The sequence below is a fragment of the Amblyomma mixtum genome, chromosome 8 (genome assembly GCF_055824585.1).
Source record: "Amblyomma mixtum isolate Tamu chromosome 8, ASM5582458v1, whole genome shotgun sequence".
In the NCBI taxonomy this organism is placed as follows: domain Eukaryota; kingdom Metazoa; phylum Arthropoda; class Arachnida; order Ixodida; family Ixodidae; genus Amblyomma; species Amblyomma mixtum.
Window position 1 is genome coordinate 7,695,185 of NC_143019.1, and position 20,057 is coordinate 7,715,241.

Consider the following 20,057-nt stretch of genomic DNA (forward strand, 5'->3'; position numbering starts at 1 on the left):
CACTGCAGGATAAAAGCAACGGCTTTTTCCATTATAACGGGTGAGCACAGGGTTGAAGTTTGGTATTTGAGGCATTGTTGACGTACCAACTAAAAGGAGAAAGAAAAGTTAAAAGAAAAGATTATAGTCAAGATAAACAGAGGTTTCCGACACGAGTGCCACTGGTGCCTCCATCTGCCGTGATGCGATCGAGGCTGGCGATTCCCGCGGCCCAGGGGGCCATGTGAAAAGTTACAGCTGATTGCTAGAAATGTGCTAGAAAAGCTAAAGTTGCTCAAAGGCGGTATCAAATCACTCGACGTTGGGAGCAAGCAGTATGGCTACGTTAAAGGTGCGTTGGATGATGCGTTGTCTTGCAGGACGTGCGTGTTTTATTTCGAAACATTGGTCTCCGCACTGTGCAACAAGTTTCGTTGCTAAGACGTGTGTCGCTGGCGCACTTATCGAGGCTTTAGGAACGTTTTTTCGTTAAGAGAACTGATAAAGTATGGAAAAGCAAAGTCTGCGGGCCCAATAGAAAAGGCCGGAAGGAATACCAGACACCATATCTCCTCCCAACGCCTCCGGCAACTGTTTGGCGAGGGCGCACGGAAGAGCAGTTTGACTGCTTTTTCTGGCGAGCTGTTAAGCGAAAGAAGAGTAGACTCAAGGCTGCCCCTCCCCGCCGGGTAGATCGTTTTTCGCTGCTGATTAGCGCGTTCACTGGGAAAGTCCACGTCGTTGCAGTCGCTCTTCTTCACTCGAAACACTTGTGTACGCGCGCGCGCGTTGTTCGTCCGTACTGCAGCGATGACGTCCAAGGTTTGTAGCGGTCCTCTACATGTCTCGAGAGCAACTATTGAGTACTTGAGTAGAAACCGTTTTCAAAATAGCTGTATGAGCATTTTAACTTGCTTTGTTGTTGTCCGGGCAGTTATACTTGCGACAATTTGCATTGTCTTTGCAGCCTGTCCTGTACTCCTATTTTAGGAGTTCCTGCGCCTACAGGGTTCGCATTGGTGAGTGCCGCATAATACGCATTCTGATAGGATTTTCTTCTTCAGCAGTTTGCTCTTGAGCGTTATATTTCCCCGTGTTTGCCAGACCACAGCAAAATACTCGTGCCATTCACATAAAAACCTTGCCTTAATTGCGTCTACTTGCAGCCCTTGCCTGGAAAAACGTCGACTACGAGTACAAAGCTGTAAACCTTATCAAGGATGGGGGCGAACAGGTGAGTGCATTTGGGCTTGGATATCAGTCCTTGGCCTCACTCTGTCTTACCATGGCTCTATCGTGCACAAAGGGCTCCAGGTGGTCCGGTTCACTAGTCTCTTTCTAGGAATTGATTACAGTGTTTTAACTGCGGCTGCTTGTGCCAGCAACACAGGGGGTCTGCTGACAAAAAGTTTGTAGGTGAACTCTGTATAGACATCCACTTACGCGAACACACCACAGTTTCTTTCTGAATGGTGCCTTTTTTAGCCTTTGCAGCTGCAACAACTGTATAATGCATATGCTAAAATTAAGTAGTGCTGTCATCACTGTATATGCCCCTTAAATGGCTTGCTAAGTATTTCGCTGTTGTGTGCATATGCTTGCTAGTTTCCCCCCTTTCAAAATTAAGAACTGTACTGTGAACAAGGGGTCGCTTGTATGTTTCACATTGACGCAGGATTCTCATAAGTGCCTGACAACTTGCACACGGCCATTTTCATGGCATATTGCTTGCAGAGTATAAGAAGAATAAAAATTCTTTATTCCTCTTTTCCACCCTTTTTCTACTGAACACTTAAAAGTGTGCAATGCGGTTCATATTACCACTGCTATGTGTGTGTCTGTCGTAATTCTGCGTGTACCCTTTGGGCATTATATACAAGAATTTTCTCATTTAATTATCAAGAGGACTGATATATTAAGCAGCCAGTAGTGACCGTGAACATATCAGCATTTAATGTAAATAGAAAATGTAAACACTGCTGCAAAGTGAAGACGGGGCACACATTTACTATGCTTCTTGCGTCAAGTATTGCACTGTACTTTTGTAGAAATGTAATAAGTGGAGGGTAAAACACCACCATATGCTTATTAGCCACACTTTCCTCATCCACTGCTGGAAAAATGTTCAGGAAATCTGGTCAACGACCAAATTCCTTGCGAGCACAATCATTTCTATTTTCTTTTCCACTTGCTCGCAGTTTAGGATTTTGCTGTAAGCCAGTTTGTCCCCATTGGTTTCAGTTTAAACCTTTGTATTGCAGACTGCAAGGACATGTAGGATTTTGCTCGTGTTGTGAAAATCGGATGCCTAAGCTTGCAAGCAGTTTTTCTTTGAGGTCTAATTAATTATTTATTCTCAAGTAGTAGCAGTAAGTCGTACAGTTTAGTGCATCCGTGTTTTGTTTGTTTGCAGTTTCAAGACCTAGTGTTAGGGGTTGAAGATTTGTTAAAAGCCTTCAAACCAGCTTCAGTCCTTACATTATGTTCTGTCCCTGTCTCATGTCCTTATCACTATCTGCACTATAACACTTTTGTCAGTATAAACTATTGCAATGCTAAATGTGCACTGTAAAATGCTTCTTTTGGATAAACCGCTCACTTATTCGTGCTGGAATTTGATGCAGAGATGGCAGATTACAGTCTTGCTTTTCCGATACCAAGTTTGGATAATATACTCTCCTCACTTGATCATAATTAATCGTAATGTCTGCAGCATTGGCGACCCATAACAAGCAGCTTTTGCATAGTGCGCATTTAGTGTTGCAACTCTCTGTATGTGAAACCGAAGGGCCCAAGCATCAGCTCTGTTGTAATATTAGCTCACAGCTGCTGCCATGCATTTTATCTCTCAATGTAGTATTCTTTGTCAAAATGGCGAAAGAAGGTTTGCAATTCAGTGCATAATGTCAGGGGATGACTCTTCCCATTACAATGACACAACTAGGCAAAAAATCAATATTACTTTCTCTCTGCAGGCAGATATTTCTTGAAGTACTTTGTTTTAAAATGGAACCGCAATCCAGCGTTGCAGTGAGCTTCATTTCATAAAATTGAGAATGTTATGAAGTTTGGATAGCGTCTAGCAGCATAGCTGTCTGTGAAGAAGCGCAGTTTGTTTGTTACATAGCCATATTCTTAAGTTCCTTAAGACCAAGTTTTGTTGGCTTATTCTACAGCCTGCTTGGCTTTCATTTTAGCAAGCTGGCTGTACCAACAATAATTTCCATTGAGATTTATTTTATCTCGGAGATATCTTTTAGATAAGGTCTAGGCTGTGTGCTGTTTCTTGTCACTATTCTTTCAGCGTATGCCAACCTGCCCTTGCCTTTTGCTTTTCATCTTGTAGCACTCGGCGGAGTTTATTAAGGTGAACCCAATGGAGCAGGTGCCAGCCTTGGTGCACAATGGAGAGACATTCACACAGTCTGTGAGTGTGTTTTACTTTATTTTCTTACTTTTTATGTAATCTCTCTTTTTTTTTTTTGAGAAACCTGCAGCATAACTTACTAATGCCCCGCACAGTAGCCACCTTGATGTGTCCGGTCGAAGTTCACGCAGTATATTTCGAGCATGGAGAAGGATGGTGGTGCCTTGTGTGCTACTTTTCTAGTGGTGAAAGTAGTGCATGCATTGCAACTCGCATGCAGTGGGCATTTGTGGTCTCCAAACTTCCTCGGCTTTGATCGCAGAATTTTTTTTCTGTGCACCAAATCCTCGAAATATCTCACATGAACCGCTTTGTCGTTATATTTTTCACACTATTATGGGAATCTCCTGCCTGAAGCTAGGTCTTCAGCCTCTCAGCACAGTTGCAAGTCCATCACTAGTGATATATCGCTCTATATGCAGTGTAAGACGCATGAAAGGAGTATTCACTGACATGCGTGCATAGCACATTTATGCTTATGCTTGATGGATGAGTGCTAATTGCAAAATTTTCACCCCCTATGTGTGCTGATGAATTGAATGACTGCCGATGGAGCGCTGAAAATTTGCAGTGCTCATTCCATTGTCAACAAGTTGCTAACAGATGGAGCATGAGCGTTACATTCCCCTAAAATTTGTCTGTACTTCTGCCACCAGTAGTGGTGGGAATTCGTCCAATTATTCATAGTAGCCCCACCGTGGTGGCTGAGTGGCCATGGCGCTCTGCTGCTGACCCTAAAGACGCAGGTTTGATCCCGGCCGCGCCGGCCGAATTTCGATAGAGGGTAAATTCTAGAGGCCCGTGTACTGTGCGATGTCAGTGCATGTTAAAGAACCCCAGGGGGTCGAATATTTCCGGAGCCCTTCACTACGGCGTCCCTCATAGCTTGAGTCGCTTTGGTACGTTAAACTCCAATAAACCAAACCAATTATTCATAGTACTTTAAGCGCAAAATGCTATACAGAACACTAGGGCTAGAATGTACAAGCATAAGAAATATGTAGTATATCTCATATAAATGAAGCCATTTCACTTTAATGCTTGCTTAAATTAACAGTCGCTTCTAGAGACTCTTGATGAACTGAGTAAATCATTACATTCGTGACAGGTGTTTGAAAACTAGGCATTGTTTAAGACTGTGTGCAAAGCGGCAATTTTTGGGCTTGCCACAGGTAACAGGATTGCATGGTCAGGCACACAACGATATTACTTATTAAGCATCATGACAAATAGCTGCAGTTAGAAATAGTTTATTCACTCATTGTTAGACACAATCATATATTTGCAGCAGGTGGAATGCGTCTTGTTGTCTCGCTTCAGCAGTACAATGCCTTTTGTTTTGTGTGTGCACACATTGCACTCTGCTCAAGTGGCTAATCTTCTAGGTAATACACATGACATGTGTTGAGAGCTAGCACTTGCATTGACTCAACTAGATCTTCATAAAAAACGCTTACAGACCTGAAGTGTAAAAGAGCGCACTTTAGCACATGCAGATTCATATGCCACAGGCACCATCGCTTTAACTGTGCTGCAGTGAAAGCTTGCGCTCTTCTCTGGCATTCACACACATGCTTAGTGCTGCATAGCTTTGCTTCTTATCTATGCCGACGTCAAGAAAAATCTAGTACAGTTGAGGCTTTGAAAATCGCAATACAAGCTGCCATCTTGCATCATTCGACTCGCACATAACAGCCAGCGGCGATCTGCAGGCCAGCACCCATGAGAACATGGACTGCATCATAGGTGGCGCTGCCTCTGCGGTGGGCTGCACCCTCTTTACGTGTTGCTTGGTCACAACGTGCCGCAAGTTCGGACGTTACTATGCAGCTGCAATGATGTGCATGGGCTGAGGTGGAATAATGTGTTGTGAGCTCTATGACTATTGCACTTTTCTATTTTTGTATTTATCGCACCTTTCAACAGCAGCGTAAAGGAACTATGCCGTCAAACCTGATTACCTGTGCTAAAGTTACTTTGAAAGGCTTCTTTTAAAACAAAGATGGCAGTAACTCTTTTCAGTGCTGCAAACTGCTTGCGTTGACTATGACAACCGACTTATAATGTTATGTTGCCCAGGCTTACTTGCGAAGTCTTAGCACGTTAGTAGACAAGGGACCAAAGTGAGAAATTTATGTGGACAATCTTCACCCTTTGTCTACTGATGCACAGTGGCTTCGCAAAAATGAAGCAACAAGCTGAAGTTACAGCATTGGGGAAGCTTATTCCTTGATCTGATATTTGCACTGTTTGATGTGCTGCCTGTAGCATCTAGTAGTACTCTGTCATGTGCAACTTCGTCCTTTGGACTACTTTGTAGTTGGTACCTCAGGCTTCAAGCATTGGTAAGAGGTGGATGCAGTCAAGCCCGGTGCTGCTGTTGTTGGGAGTGCTTATCTCCTATCATAGCCGGTGCCAGTAGCGGTGCTCATTCTAGCCATTTTGTCATTGCATCTTTTCCGTGCTGTTCACCATCTTACGTGCTGTTTCACTTAAGCAGTTAGCGCATGAAGCTATAACTAGTATGATGTCCAAACCTTTATTAATAAAGCAGATCAGGATTGGTCACGGTGCACAAAGTCTTAATTGCGAAGCATGCCTAATATAAATGACATGTGCCGTAGTTGGTGAGCCTTAAGAGGCTAACACCACCTGCTGTGCATAGGTTGGAGCTTGCATGTTTCTAATCTGTTGTGTTACAATGCAGCTCGCTATCATTGAGTACCTGGAAGATAAATTCCCGGAGCCCAGATTATTGCCAAAAGAGCCAGCACAACGTGCAAAGGTATGCTCACGTTTTTGCACATACTGCTTGCAAGCACTATATAGTACTTTCTTGTATAGTATTATGATGCAGGTTGTCTTAACCTTTCTGACTTCCCTCAGCCAAAGTCTGTGAGGATTGGCTTTAGTTGCAAATATCTACATTTTTCAAGAATGAAAATCATTGTGTGAAGCTGTTGAGTGGCACATATTCTAGCTCCGTATACTTTGCAAAGTGTAGCAAATATAGAGTAGTGTCTGTTTAAGGAAGATTCTGGTGCCCTGTCACCAGTGCTAGAGCTCTTGCTGGTTATGTGAAGACATTTGATGTGAGAGAGGAATGAAGCGCTTGCTTTCAATTGCTGTAACGTTTGACAAGAGCTTGCTACACCTTGAACCATCTTCTCTACTTTTCCCCCTTATAAGCTACTTGAACATGTTGGTTGCTGTGCATTTGAGCCATTTAATATCAGGCGTTACGGCTTCTGCTGCTTTGCTCATTTCTCTTACCTTCTGTGCAAAGCAGCAACTTATTTAAGACATATCAGATAGTTAATACAGTTAAGAGCTTGATGAAGTTATCTCTGGCCAGGTATTGCAATCAAAGGAATTAGGAACAAGGACGGGGTTGTGAACCAGAACTCATACTTCTAAAATATCAGTTTCTTTGTATTTAACCTGGTTTGGCTGCAGTACTACCTCATTTTCATCAAAGCACTCGTGTGCAATATAACATTGATGTTAACCCTTTAAAAGGCACAAAGCTCTGTGCATAGCTCACATGTGTACAAATGGTTAAGTTTCACTCAGCCTGTCTCTAGGAACTGAATGACTCCACTTTCAAGCCATTTTGACCACTAGGTATGGAGAAAAAAAAAATTACACACTTGCGCCGAGTTCGTAACTATACCTCAAATTTGGTACGTATCTGTACCTGAGTGTTTCAGATGTATAAGACAACTCGGATTAGAATTAAAAATTGCTTCAACAAGTATTATGAGGCAGTTGACTGAAGGGAAAGGCTCAGAAGCTTCACAATTTTTTCAGAATGTTTTTTTTCTGTCAAGACGAGTCTCATCGAACCGTGCATCTGCACTTGTAAAAACATAGAGAACACCAAGGGTGTCTATTGGCGAAAGTTAAAAATGCAATGAATGGTTTGTTTGATAATTCAGTGGTATTCAGCGCGTAAAAATATAGTACGTAGATGCACCATTTTTTGTTTGCCGGCACTTGAAGCGAATGGGACACGTGTCCCGCTGTCGTATAAAAGATTAATGAGCAGTATGTTCTGTCTGTTGTTCTGTTTCAGTCTTGTTTAATCACTATTTCACCATTAATCATTCACCAGCCAGCCCCATTGTTCAGCTTGTTAAGATCTGGATCAGTCTTTTACACGAATATTTAAACCTGCTAATTCAGTGTGGTTTGTTTCGCTACATATGACAGTTAATGTGCAGCTGTGGCATAGTTACAGGTGATGGTCACTTTACTTACCCAGCTTTGAGATAATTTTCAGTAATGGCTGCTGGTAAATTGGCTTCATATGGGTTAACGTCCACAATATGCATTCATTTCTCATTCTCTTAGGCACGAGCTGTGGCGGAACTGATTGCCTCAGGCATTCAGCCATTGCAGAACCTGAATGTTCTCTTGCGCCTGGACGAGTCCAAGAGGAACGAATGGGCTGTCCACTTCATAACCAAAGGTTTCAAAGGTGAGATGATGTCTGCGACACTTTGCTAAGCTACTTATCATAGCAGGCTTCATAAACGGTTTTAGGTTAAAATTGTCATTGGTGTTAAATTATTGACGGAGGCTGCATTTGAAGAATTTGGTCAAAGGTGAGGTACTAGCAGTGTAACTTTGGTCTCAGCTCAATTGGATATGCATAGAAACACTTGCCCAAACAGTGCAGGTGTCCTGCTTTGTTGCATTAGGTCTGCTTACATTGTAAAAGGCTACTTTGTCTTCTCATTATTGTTGGCGGCACAGCTTTTCCAACTGTACTTTGTATCATGGCTCCTTCAGTAAGGTCACTGTTATGCAATCAGTGGGAATAGTAGCAGAATTTGGAAACTATTTAAAGATGTTACTCGTGGTGTCATTGTTAAGTTTAATTGTTAATAGTATTTTGTGTGCATAGAACTAGCATAGTTTTTTCAGACGTGATAAGAATTTTCGAACATAAATAAACTGGTGCCAGAAATTCATATGTGCTCAGCTGTTAAGGCCTGTAGTATACCCATGTTTGCTCACAAAGTAGTGACGTGCGTTTTGGTTTTTATAAGGCACAACTTTGTTTTAAGCATGCATATTAAGGAAAGACATGGAAAATCCAGCATGCAAACTTCACTGCCGAGTGATGTAAGCATACAGCTCTGTGCTGCTGTAAACATCACCATGAAATTCTTCAATGAATACAGTGAATTAGGTTTTGTAATCTTTTCTTCTCATCACATCATTGTGCAGCTCTGGAAGCCACACTTGCCAAGACGGCCGGAAAGTACTGCGTCGGTGATGAGGTGACCATCGCGGATGCCTGCCTGGTGCCCCAAGTGTACAACGCCAACCGGTTCAAGCTGGACTTAAGCCAATTCCCGACGCTGTCACGTGTCAGCACTGCGCTGGAAAGCTTGCCTGCATTCAAAGCTGCCCACCCCTCTCGTCAGCCAGACACCCCCCCGGAACTCAGGGAAACGAACTAAACACCTTTCCGAAATGCCTTTCCAACTGCTTTGTTACTGCATTTTATCTTCGAGCATTTATTGTGCTGTACTTGGGCATCCTGGCTGTATTCAAATGATGTGGGCAACTTGCAAACTTTATTAAAAATAAATGTGTATTTTCATAGTCATAGGTATTTCTTATATTGACATGCACAAGTCATGTTGGCTTGTTTGTGCATTCATTGATTGCTTCGAGTGTTTACATTCCTAAATTTTAGAATTTGGAGAAGCCAATTAAAATAGGTCATGTTGAAAGGACCAGTTTGCAGAGTGAAGACTGCTGATCCATTGGGCTGGGACAAATCTTGAGTACACCTTTATCTAGATTAACAGCGTCTCAATACTACTTGGGTGCATATCCGAGGAAGGGCCCAGCATTCCCTCACCAAAATTCCTCCATCGCCAAGTCTCCTGCCAGTGCTTTTGTCGGGCCTGCACTGGTCAGCACTACCCCCGACACTGACACTGGCGGCCCGACCGGTGTCGATGGTCTGCGTGTGTTGGTCCGGAGCGCAGCAGGGTCTCTCAGTACTCCCAGGTGCCCTAGACCCCGTGGGGAGGGTCCTTCGGGCAGAGGATGTGGAGGAAAGAGGCAAAGGTTTGGTTTATGGTTTTATGGGGTTTAACGTCCCAAAGTGACTCAGGCTATGAGGGATACCATAGTAGAGGGCGCCAGAAATTTCGACCACATGGGGTTCTTTAACGTGCACTGACACTGCAAAATACACAAGCCTCTGGCATTTCGCCTTCATCGAAATTCGGCCGCCGTGGCCGGTATCGAATCTGCGTCTTTCGGGTCAGCAGCCGAGCACCATAACCACTAAGCCACCGCGGCGGCTAGGCGAAATGTTCTGCGGTTCTGGGCATAGGGTGCAGGCAGGAATGGACAAACCCCCTTGTGGGTGTGCGCCATTATACGTCGAGGACACTACAACGACAGCGTCGCACGCAGTAGCGGCACGCGCTCGTGAGCCACACAGTTCGTGGTCGAACCGGAAGAAGAATGAGCGGCGCGATGTGCGGAAGCAAGGATGTACCCGCGTGTCCCGTCCCCTCGTCTGCGAGCAGCCCCGACCTGCCGTCGCCCTCGGGGGCGCCCCCGGAGCAGCCGAGGAAGAGGAGCTCGTCCCAACCGCCGTCGCAGTGGCCTAGCTGCAAGCGGCTGCGCTGCCACCCCGACCCCTGTGGGCTCACCGGCGACCGCGCCCTCAAGGTCCAGCATCACCAGGGGCAGCCTACCGAAAGGCAGCCCCTTGCGTGAGCGCTCCCGACTACTGAGCGTGAGCGAGCAGACCATACGAGACCTCGAGAGCGTTGTAAGAATCCCGTACGTGTGTCGCACCTCCCAGCTGCCAGAAGCGTCACTAGGGGCGCACAGGTCTCACCTCAGAGCAGATCTAGGCGCAGATGCAACGCAGGGGAAAAAGTGAGGGCCCCGGCAAGCGGACCGAGGACATGATGCATGGGGTCCGTGAGTGCGGACGCACAAGACTACCGCACCGGGTGCCCATAGCTGGCCCTCGTGGCGCCTCTCCCAGGGGATCTCGTAGAACTTATCCCGTCGACAAGGGCACTTCGCGAAGGGTGCCCACCCGTTTCAAAGGGCATGTCGCTACGTCGTCATCATTATCAGTAGCAGCAGCAATACAGCTTTGTATGGATTTAACTTGAAGCCAGTCGAGTGAGGCGTTGACATGGAGGGCGTTGAGCTTAGAAAGGCCAAAACCGATGTATCCGCGTTTACATGAACTGCATGGATCTTAACGGGTCAAGCCTGAGTCCATTCGCAGTGATGTCAAGGGTCGAAAAATTCAATGTGTCATTGTGATTGTGTCCAGGTCCGTGGGGCGCGCTGCCTATCTCGAAGGCAAGGCGACGTGTGCAAACGGCATTGCCTTTCTCCTTTCCAATCCCGCTTCTCCGACTTTTCTCATGCTCGTTCCCACGCAGGGTTACGTGCGCCTTGTCCAGCGCGTCGGGCTGAATCAACCTACCTTCTGCCTCGGCTGACTAAGCCTGAGCCCACAGCCTCTCAGCTCAACCCGCTGGCGTTGACCTGAACTCTAAAGAAAAATTTCAGCCAAACAGCCGATTCGACCCAAAGTGATGGAGTAAATGTAATGGCGCATTCCATTGGCAGAACAGGAGCAGGAGCATGGAGGAGCAAAAAAACTGAGGAGGGAGCATGACGTCACGTGGCCAGCGTTCGCAAGCTGAGTGTTTATGTAGCCGTTTTCTTCCTCAATTTTTCGCTCTCCCAGTCAGTCCTTTATGTTTTGGTTCTGGTATGTTTTAGCGCGCGCGTATGCGCGGCTTGTGGCGCGGGGGCATCTACAGCAAGGAAGTTGATCGGTTTGCCGCGCTAATCGGCGCATACGTATACGCGCTGCGGGGCTAGATTTTACCGCACGCTATCACGTGGCATGATCACGGGGGGGACAAACTCTCTCTTTTTTTCACTATATCTACTTGTTAAGGCTAGGCCATCGCCGGACGCTCCCTCAGTTTTTTTTCCTCCATGAGCAGGAGCAACGAGCAGAGAGGAGCAAGCAGTACTAGCACAGCAAGAGTTATGTGGTTCTTGGTTGGTGAAGAATAGTACGTGCAGTGCTTGCTGGTTGTCTCCACTTGGGGTCACGATCGCTGCACTGCACTGGGTTGGGGAAAGGGAGGAACAGATGATAGAGTAGGGGACGGGCACGGAGACGAGACGGACGCGGGTCGTGTCGCGGGAGAAGTGGCACGAGCGGAGTAAAGCCCCTCGATAATTTGAAAGTAGCGACACTCTCCTCCACTCCGGCGTTTTCCTCCTCGAATATCCTCGCCCGCCGGCTGCGCGCGCTGCACACGGCACGCTTTTTTGGCCATCGCTCGCTCGCCGTCCGGGCAGTTGGCTGGCACATGCGCGCGCTCTTAAGTTCGCGCTTTTTCCACGCTCTGTTATTGAATAAAACACGAGAAAGACATGCGACACGCGTGACTACCATGAGCCACATAAATTAGCGTCTCGTACGCGCAATGAAAGTGCCAATTACGAGCGCTAGCGGCACGAACAAAACAACTTGCTGCATACATCTCACATTCTTTTTTACTTTTCAATACCGTCTTCTATGAAGCATAATATTTACAATTTATTTCAACATTCCTGAATATTTTGAGCATACCAATGTTTACTTAAATGTAGATTCACTTCGAACTAATTATCGCGAAGTTTATGAAGTTGTTCACGAGTGGAGTTTCAGAAGTATAGATGGTTGCTGCAGGAACAAGCTGGGGCATTTGCTTCGATGGCCGTCCCAAAATTTTTCACTAAGGTTCAGTCTGAGTTTGGCACCGCGCAGTGCACATGCAACGGCTTAATCGTTTTTGTAGTTGAGAATTTTCGCGGCGTCTTGAAAACGAATGTGAACTTTTTTCTATTAAGCATTAAACGACTTCAGCTCCCGCTGTCGGCGACCTTGAGGTGATGTCGCGCCGTAGCCGAGAGCCGAAGATCCGCGCACCGATTTTCCGTCATCCAAGGAAAGTGTCCGCACCCCAAAATTTGGCCATCTCAACCACCGAAACTTGACCTTGTCCGAATTTCATCAAAATTGGTGTCAAGCCTAATTTTAATATGACCAATTCAATTTTGAGCTCCAAAATTAGGTGGGCTATCCCCAAATTTTGTCTCTCTGGAACCCATAAATTTGACGTCGTACATATTTGACCAACATTGAGGTCCAACCTAATTTGACTACGGGAAACTCAGTGTTGGCTTCCAAATTTAGGTAGACCACCCCCAAAGTTTGCCACACTTGGGCATTTTCCGCGAACATTCTATTCCTTTTTAAATCCGCTTAAAGAGATGTTACCCTAGGAAAGAAAAAAACCGATAGCAACGACCGTGACAAAACCCAAGAGAAAGTTATAGGGTCTTAGCAATTTGGTCAGCCACAGTCAAGGCTATCCTGAAGCAAGTGCCTGACTAATATAAGTCTTGAGTATAAATACAGTCACAATATGACACACAGTTCTTCAGATGCAATGTTTATTACAGATGAGTCGTGTAGTTTTTCGCCGAAAATATACATAAAAACCACGTTATAAGCCAGCTGTGGACATCTGTCACCCGTTGGGTGCAGTCCTCAAAACAAAACACAGAAAACAAAAACATACTTAGGGAAATGAAACAGCTCAGATGTAGGCCTATAGTTTTTGAGCGGATGATGTATTCAACAAAAGGCTACGCGACCATGCTCAACTAAAGCAAATGGTCACAAACTGTAGCAATGAACATACAAAAATGGCATGCATTGGATATTTACAATACTTGAGTACATTCAGGTAACAATGGAAAGCACTGAAGTGATTAAAAAATGAATTATTTATGTGAATGCAATATAAGGTCTTTTCCGAGAATGTGGCATTGATAATCTCACCTGGTAGAAGCGTAACGGTTCAGCAAAACAACAAATAAGCGTAGATCGTTAGAGAAGTTGCATTCATAACAAAAAAATCTACGTTAAATCCCGCTCGGGACATGCGCCGCATTACTGCGATGTGCACCATTAGCAAAGGTTCGAAAAATTTACCGCACCGCGGATACCGCTCCACGCATACCAACACTTTTGCTTCCACACTTGCTAACATATGCACAGACATTGTATGCATCAGCCGCCGCTATTATAGCACGTTGAGTGGAACAATGAAGGGACAACAATAACACGTATAACGACGCAAAATGATCAGTGAATTAAGTGAGGTTGTTGGCTTTGTGATGCGCATGCATGAAGTTTCAGTTTACACAGTCGCTTGGAAGAAATGCACAGTTGCTCGCAGAGGTGGGCAGTCTTCGTCGGGGTAAAGTTCTTGCGGCCGATGTGGTGCAGCCGCTTTTTTCTTCTAATGCTGTCTTTCTTGCCGCTCGGAATGGCGAAAAGAACAAAAGCTTTTTCACGCCGGCTTGTGCACTGAAATGCGCAGCAACTCGGCATAGTGCTGCACTAAAAGAGCGCGAATAACGCGAAGTGCAAGCGCGCAATGCCAGGGAGCTCGGTCGTAGCAGCGGCGGCTGGCCAAAAAATGGCGCCGACGAAAAATGAAAACACAAAAAGAGCGAACTTTCCGCGCGCTTCTCCCGGAGACCGCCCGCGGAGCCAATCACCGTTGAGAAAAGCGCCCATGGGAGAGGTGAGAGAGGAGGATCGGCGAGGGCGCGCGACGCGGCGGCGCGGAGAGCGACCCCGTGGGGCGCGCGGACCGGTGGGAGACGCAGCCGCCGGTTGGTGGAGCGCCGAGCCAATAGGAGAGCGGGCGCTAGAATGCTGGTCGCCGCGGAAAGCGGGCAAAAAGTTTGCGCGCGATGCAGGTATACAGTGGAATTCAACGAAAATGAAGTCTCAGATGGCTGCAGGCTTGGAGAGCGCGCAAAGAATCACAACACAGGAATCGTCACAACACAGAGGATCCGTAATAGGAGCGTCGCTAGAAGTGGCGTAGTGCTGGCGTGAGGGGAATAGAGCCCGTGTGAAGGAGAGGTGGCTGCTTTGCGCTAAAAGCGTCTCTGAAGCCCTGCGGTGCCAATAAACTTGACTAGGATTGTCAGTGCACTTTGCGCTTTGGTGGAAGGGCCTTCCGGGAAAGTCAGAGAGCCCACAGTGTCCGATGGGAGTCCCAGTTTGGAATATTTTGCGCGCATTTCTGCGCGTGCCGAGGCGTGAGCAGGGCAGTGGCAAAGTAGGTGCTCGACTGTTTCGATGTCTTGACAGTCTTCGCATAGAGGATCGCCCTTTCTGGTGAGTCGTTGACGTCGCTCTGCCGTCCATACGCAACCAATTCGAAGTCGCAGGAGGGCGGAAAGGGCTCCTCTTCCAAATGCGTGAAATGGGAGAGGCCGAGGACTTTTCCCCGATGCGATGCGTGGATCCGGATGGGAGAGAGAAACTCTATGGCGGATGATATGCCGAGCCACATCGAAGGCTGTAATAGCGTCCGAAATTGGAGCAGAGGCGTTGGAGTGAGCCTGCTTGGCCAGTCGATCAGCAGACTCATTCCCAGACAGACCCACATGTGACGGAATCCACCGGAGCACGAGATCGCAGCCACGGGCACTGGCAGTACAGAGTTTATGATGCAGCCGTTGCGCACAGGTTGCGTTGCGCTCCGGGTGTTGGAGTTGCATGAGAGCGAGGCGCGAGTCGGTTAAAATTGCCACACTCGTGAGTTCAGTTTGCTCAATAACGATGTCCGCAGCAAGGTGAAGTGCGGCTATTTCGGATGTTGTTGACGATGCGAAGAAAGGTATGCGGCATTGTCTTGCGATGCCAAGGGTGGGTGCGACGCATGCGGCTGAAGCAGAATTGCCATCATGCGTCACCGAGCCGTCGGTGTAGAGAGGTGTTCTCAGATTGAAGTCAATCTCAATTCGATGTGCGGCTTCTTGTTGGAGTGCGCAGTGTGGTGTTCGTTTTTTAGAGCGAACTCCTGTTAGGTATGGGAAGATTTTCAAGGAAGGCTTCACATGTGGTGGGAAGCTTTGCGGGGCCGGTGCAGCATCCGTTGGGACGGCGGCTTTGAAGGCAGCGAGAGACTGTCCCATACGTGATCGTGGCAAGGCACACAAATCAGCGAGAAGATGAGAGGTCCCTGGGGCACGGTGAATTCGCTCGATGTGGTTCAGAGCGGTGATTTCAGCGCGCAGTGAGATGGGCCACACTCGGAGCTCTGTGTGTGTGGGACCTATTTGCGAGCTGTGTGGAAGGCCTGCGAATCGCCGGATTGCGTTGCGCTGGTCCACGTCCAAGTGTTTCCACTGCGCTGGACGAAGGCGGAGGAGAGGGAGCGCATACAGTATGCGAGCCGAAGCGATGCCCTCGTAGAGACGGAGCGGTAGCAGGGGGGTGGCGCCGTTTCCTTTGGCAAGAATGCGTGCTGCTACTGCTGCGATGCGTTTGTTTTCATTCCGCAGCTTGCCTGTAGTCTCATTGTAGGTGAGCTTGGCATCAATTGTTATGCCCAGGTATTTCCCACTGGCTTTCCAAGCGAGGGGGACGCCTTGGAGAAGAAGAGGTCTGGTGGTTTTGCAGGTTACAGGGCGAGGGTGTATCATTATCGCAACAGTCTTCTCAGGCGAGAGAGAGAGGCCGATGCTGTTAAGATAATCCTCTGTGGCATCGAGTGCAGCTTGGAGATCACGCCGCAATTCTGGGCCATAAAGTGTGGGGCCGGAGGCAACAATGGCAATATCGTCGGCGTATATGGCCATACGCAGTTTGTGCTGCGTGCTGGGCAGGAATTTAGGAAGCTGTGCAAGTGCCAGGTTAAAAAGAAACGGGCTGAGCACGCTGCCCTGGGGAACTCCTGTTTTGACAGCGCGAGCGGCGCTGACTGTGTTGCCGATGCGGACTTGAAAGGTCCTGTCACTGAGGAATGCTTTGATGTATTGGAGGAGTTTGCCCTTGATGCCCAGCCAGTGTAGGGATGAGATGATTGCTTCGTGAGGCAGGAGGTCGAAGGCGTTTCGTATGTCCAGCAAGACAAGGTAGGCCCCGTGGCGATTAGATTTGGCCTCTTCGAGGATTGATGCAACCTGGGTAATGCAGTCCGCGGTGCATCGTCTTGTGCGAAATCCGCTCTGTTCGGGGGCGAGTGCATTTCGGGCGTGTGCTATCCACTCCAGGCGGCGTAGTGCAACAGCTTCGAGAGTTTTCCCCGCGGCAGATGTAAGGGAAACAGGACGGTAGGATGTCAGTGCTCGAGCGGGTTTTCCTTTTTTTTGAATGGGTACGACGAGCGCTTTTCGCCACTCCGCAGGAATGATGCCGGTGTTCCATGCTTCGTTGAAAGCTGCGAGCAGAGCTGGTCGTTGTTGTCTGTCAACGTTGAGCAGCATTTGGTAGGTTATGCCGTCGGCTCCTGGAGCACTGCGGTTGCACTTTCGACAGCGTTCAAGGACATTATTAAGTTCATGCAGAGCGATTTCTGCACTGCACAATTCGTCGATGACGCTCGCAGTTCGGCCGGTGACAACCGGGAGGGGTACGCTTGGAAAAACAATATTGTGCGACGCACTGCTGGTTGTTGAGAAGTGGCCTGCCATGGCTTCGGCCAGGGCATTCACGCTGAGGCCGCGTGCGATGGCGATAGCCAGGGCAGGACAACGTTGAACAGAAGGGTTGAGCATAGCATGGAGAATTTTCCATGCCCGTCCGGGTCGGCGGGTGTCATTCAGGGCGGTACACAGGTGGGCCCAGCTTCGTCTGCGGCAGCGAATGGCGTGACGACGGCAGGCAGCATCTAACCTGTTGTACAATGTCCAATGTTCAGGCTTTTGGGTGCGTAAAGCTCTGCGCTGTGCTACACGTCGTGCTGCTCGTAGATTTAGCAGTTTTAAATCTGGCGCCGGTGTGCCCACTGGAGCCGTGCAGCGCACGGTTGCCGCACGCGCGCATGGCGCAACGTGTGAAAAAATGTCTGTAGTGGCAGGATGCGGAGCACTGCACAGACCACGAAAAACGTCCCACCTCACAAGGTTGTAGGTGCGAATTGCTGGACGAGCGCAGTATGAGGGGTCGAGAACTATAGGAAGGTGATCGGAGCCTTGAGTGTCCGGTTCGCACTTCCATTGGTAGGAGCACCTTCCCAAAGTGAAAGTCAAGTCTATGGCACTGTGTTGGCCCACTCTCTGCACACGAGTGGGGCTTCCAGTGTTTATAATGTTTAAATTGCACTGGAGAGCGGCTGCTAGGAGGTCACGTACACGTCGGTTGGTGTTGCAACATCCCCAGCTGTTGTGGTGTGCATTAAAATCACCACAGATGACGGAGTCAGGTCCGAGGCCGTTGGAGAGCGCAATGAGGAAGTTTGTATCCCAATGCGTTGCTGGGCGGACGTATACACTTGACACAGCTGTGTCGGTGTTGCGTATGCGAACGATAACAGCACAACACTCCACTGCGTCGTTGACAATGTCTTCAACCGATATGGTGACATGCGGGAGCGTGTTTCTAACGTATAACGCTGTCCGTGGTTTTCCGCCCGGGTGGGCGGGATCACTGCATAGGAATGCATCGCATGCTGCCAGTGCACAACTAGTTGGTCCGCTGTAGCCTATGTAGCCAGGTATCTTTAGCTCCTCCGCGCGTGCGTAAGTCTCTTGCAATGCAAGTATGTCGAACTCAAAACGCGGAAGGAGCTGAACCAATTCGGCGCGACGGCGGCGCAAGGAACGGCAGTTCCATTGCCTTATGCGCGGCCTGGGGATTGTTCGCTGGTTAGCCATGTTGGCTCAAGGCCTGCTGTGCGGCCAAGGCCGCTGCACACAACTTGCGCGCAGTTGGTGACGGCGGGAGCTCCTCTATGATTGCCTGAACGGCCGCAGTGAGTGCGGCGATGATCGTGTCACGCTGGTCGGAAGGTGACGATGAGGTTGATGGGACAGCACAAGGTCCTAAGACGGCGTCGCGGAAGGAGCGGCCCGTAGTTGCGACGGTGGGAGGAGCGCCGGGTGCCGAGTTGCGTGCAGTAGCGGAATCGGTGCGCTGCGCAGAGCTGAGAGCGCTGGGCTGGACTTGGCTGTTAGGTGCAGCAGTTACTGGCGGTGGAAGCGAGGTGGGTTCTTTGCCTTGCCGTTCTCGGACAATTCTATCGGCCTCTTGCCTTGTGAGATGTTTTTCGGTCGTGGCGAGAACGATGGCGACTTGTCGCTCGTGTTGCCAGCGTGGGCAGCGGGGCTCAGTGGTTGCGTGCGTGCCGCGGCAGTTGGCGCAGCGAGGTTTCGGGGCGTCGCAGTTATCGGTGGCGTGGTCACCGCTGCAGCGAAGGCAGCGAGCCTTGTTTCGGCAAGTTGCCGTGGTGTGCCCGAAGATGCCGCAGTTGTGGCATTGTAGCGGGCGAGGGAGACGGGCGCGGACTCGTCGGCGGAGCTTGAATAGGGCCACCTCTTGTGGGGGTTCGATGCCAGCGAAGCGGACGATGATGTTGGCACCACTGCGTGAGCAGCTGATGACGGGGACCTTGCTGTCGAGGCCAGTTGCGATATCTTCTTCGGAGAGGCCACGGTCGACACCAAAGATGACGCCAGTGCAGGTTTTGGGGCCAAGGTGTTTGGCGCGCACTCTGACGCCGCAAATCTATTCCACGGCGAGGAGGGGAGCTATATCGGCAGTCGGATGGGCGTCGACGGCACAGACGTTGCGGTTGATGTTGACGCGCACTGCTGTGACACCAGGAAGGTGGGATAGTTGCGCGGCGAGTGCATCGCGCGAAGTGTTCATAAATGTCCCTTTATTTCCCAGAGGGAAATAGAGAACAGTAGCGGGCTTCGCCTTGCTGTGCTCCTGAGGCCTTGATGCTAAAAAGCGACCAGAGGAGGGGGGGGGGGGGGGGGGGGGGGGGCGACGTCTGGAGCTCCCGAAGTGGGCGCCTGTCTGGGCTTGGTTTGCTCAAAAGGACGGAAGGCAAGACGGCGCTTCTTCCTTTTGTCTGGTTTGCGACCCTGCTCTTTGGAAGGGAGAGCTTCGTTCTCGCCGTCTGAGGGGCGAGAGGGTGAAGGGGGATCCTGCTGAGGGGGAGCACGCTTGGCTTGTAGGTAATCTAGGTAATCTGTAGGTAAGGCATCCACTATTGTGGGAGTGGAGGTGGTAAAAGTGTTCTTTTCTTTGGCTTCAGAACAGCTGATGCCAGGGCGAGCGCTGTGAGGGGAAGTCTGTGTTGCTGCAGCGAGCTTCCCATCTTGTGGAGGAGGCGTTTGGCTGCTCTGAAGGGGCGCAGTGCTTGGCTGTAGTGGAGGAAAATCCTCTTGGCCTTGACGTGTGAGTTGTAGTGCCTCAATTTCTTCATTTTGGCAGTTCGGAGGTGGAGCAACGGGGTTCTCGGATGCACTGATCAATTGTGCCTGTGCATCGGTTGCCGCGAGTTGAAGCGGTGATGGAGAGGCCTGAGAGGGATTCTCGATGGGCTCTGTGGTGCGGATGAAGGCAGGTGCCATTTCAGTGCCCTCGGGGCTCATAAACTAGTAGACTATTGTGTCTTCTCCACTTTCGGTGGACACGTTTGGAAGTGCAGCAGTCGGAGTGACGGTTGCTACTTGAGTAGTTGGCTGCGACTCGGCATTGAGTGGCTTGTGTGTGGTGGGACTTGCTTCAGTCTTGCTGTCAGCCTTGGGCGAGCGGTGAGCA

At 49.0% G+C, this 20,057-nt stretch overlaps 2 protein-coding genes across 3 annotated transcripts in view; both read left to right on the forward strand.

The window, feature by feature from the left end:
- The first annotated feature begins 177 nt into the window (after nucleotides 1-177).
- Nucleotides 178-9,022, forward strand: LOC149331243 (maleylacetoacetate isomerase-like). 2 transcript variants are annotated; one of them, XM_089556415.1, is made up of 7 exons: nucleotides 178-331; nucleotides 947-998; nucleotides 1,146-1,213; nucleotides 3,326-3,406; nucleotides 6,114-6,191; nucleotides 7,760-7,886; nucleotides 8,642-9,022. In XM_089556415.1, the coding sequence occupies exons 1-7, from the start codon at nucleotides 317-319 to the stop codon at nucleotides 8,875-8,877; spliced, it is 657 nt and encodes a 218-aa protein (XP_089412541.1). In that variant the 5' UTR covers nucleotides 178-316; the 3' UTR covers nucleotides 8,878-9,022. The 2 variants fall into 2 exon arrangements, with proteins under 2 accessions (XP_089412541.1, XP_089412542.1); XM_089556416.1 differs by lacking the exon at nucleotides 178-331 and adding an exon at nucleotides 348-801.
- A 5,300-nt stretch (nucleotides 9,023-14,322) lies between these two features.
- Nucleotides 14,323-20,057, forward strand: part of LOC149331244 (uncharacterized) — a 44,449-nt gene continuing 38,714 nt past the window's right edge. The window contains exon 1 of the mRNA XM_089556417.1: nucleotides 14,323-14,675. The gene's annotated coding sequence lies outside the window, so the exon portion shown is untranslated. The remainder of the gene's footprint in view (nucleotides 14,676-20,057) is intronic.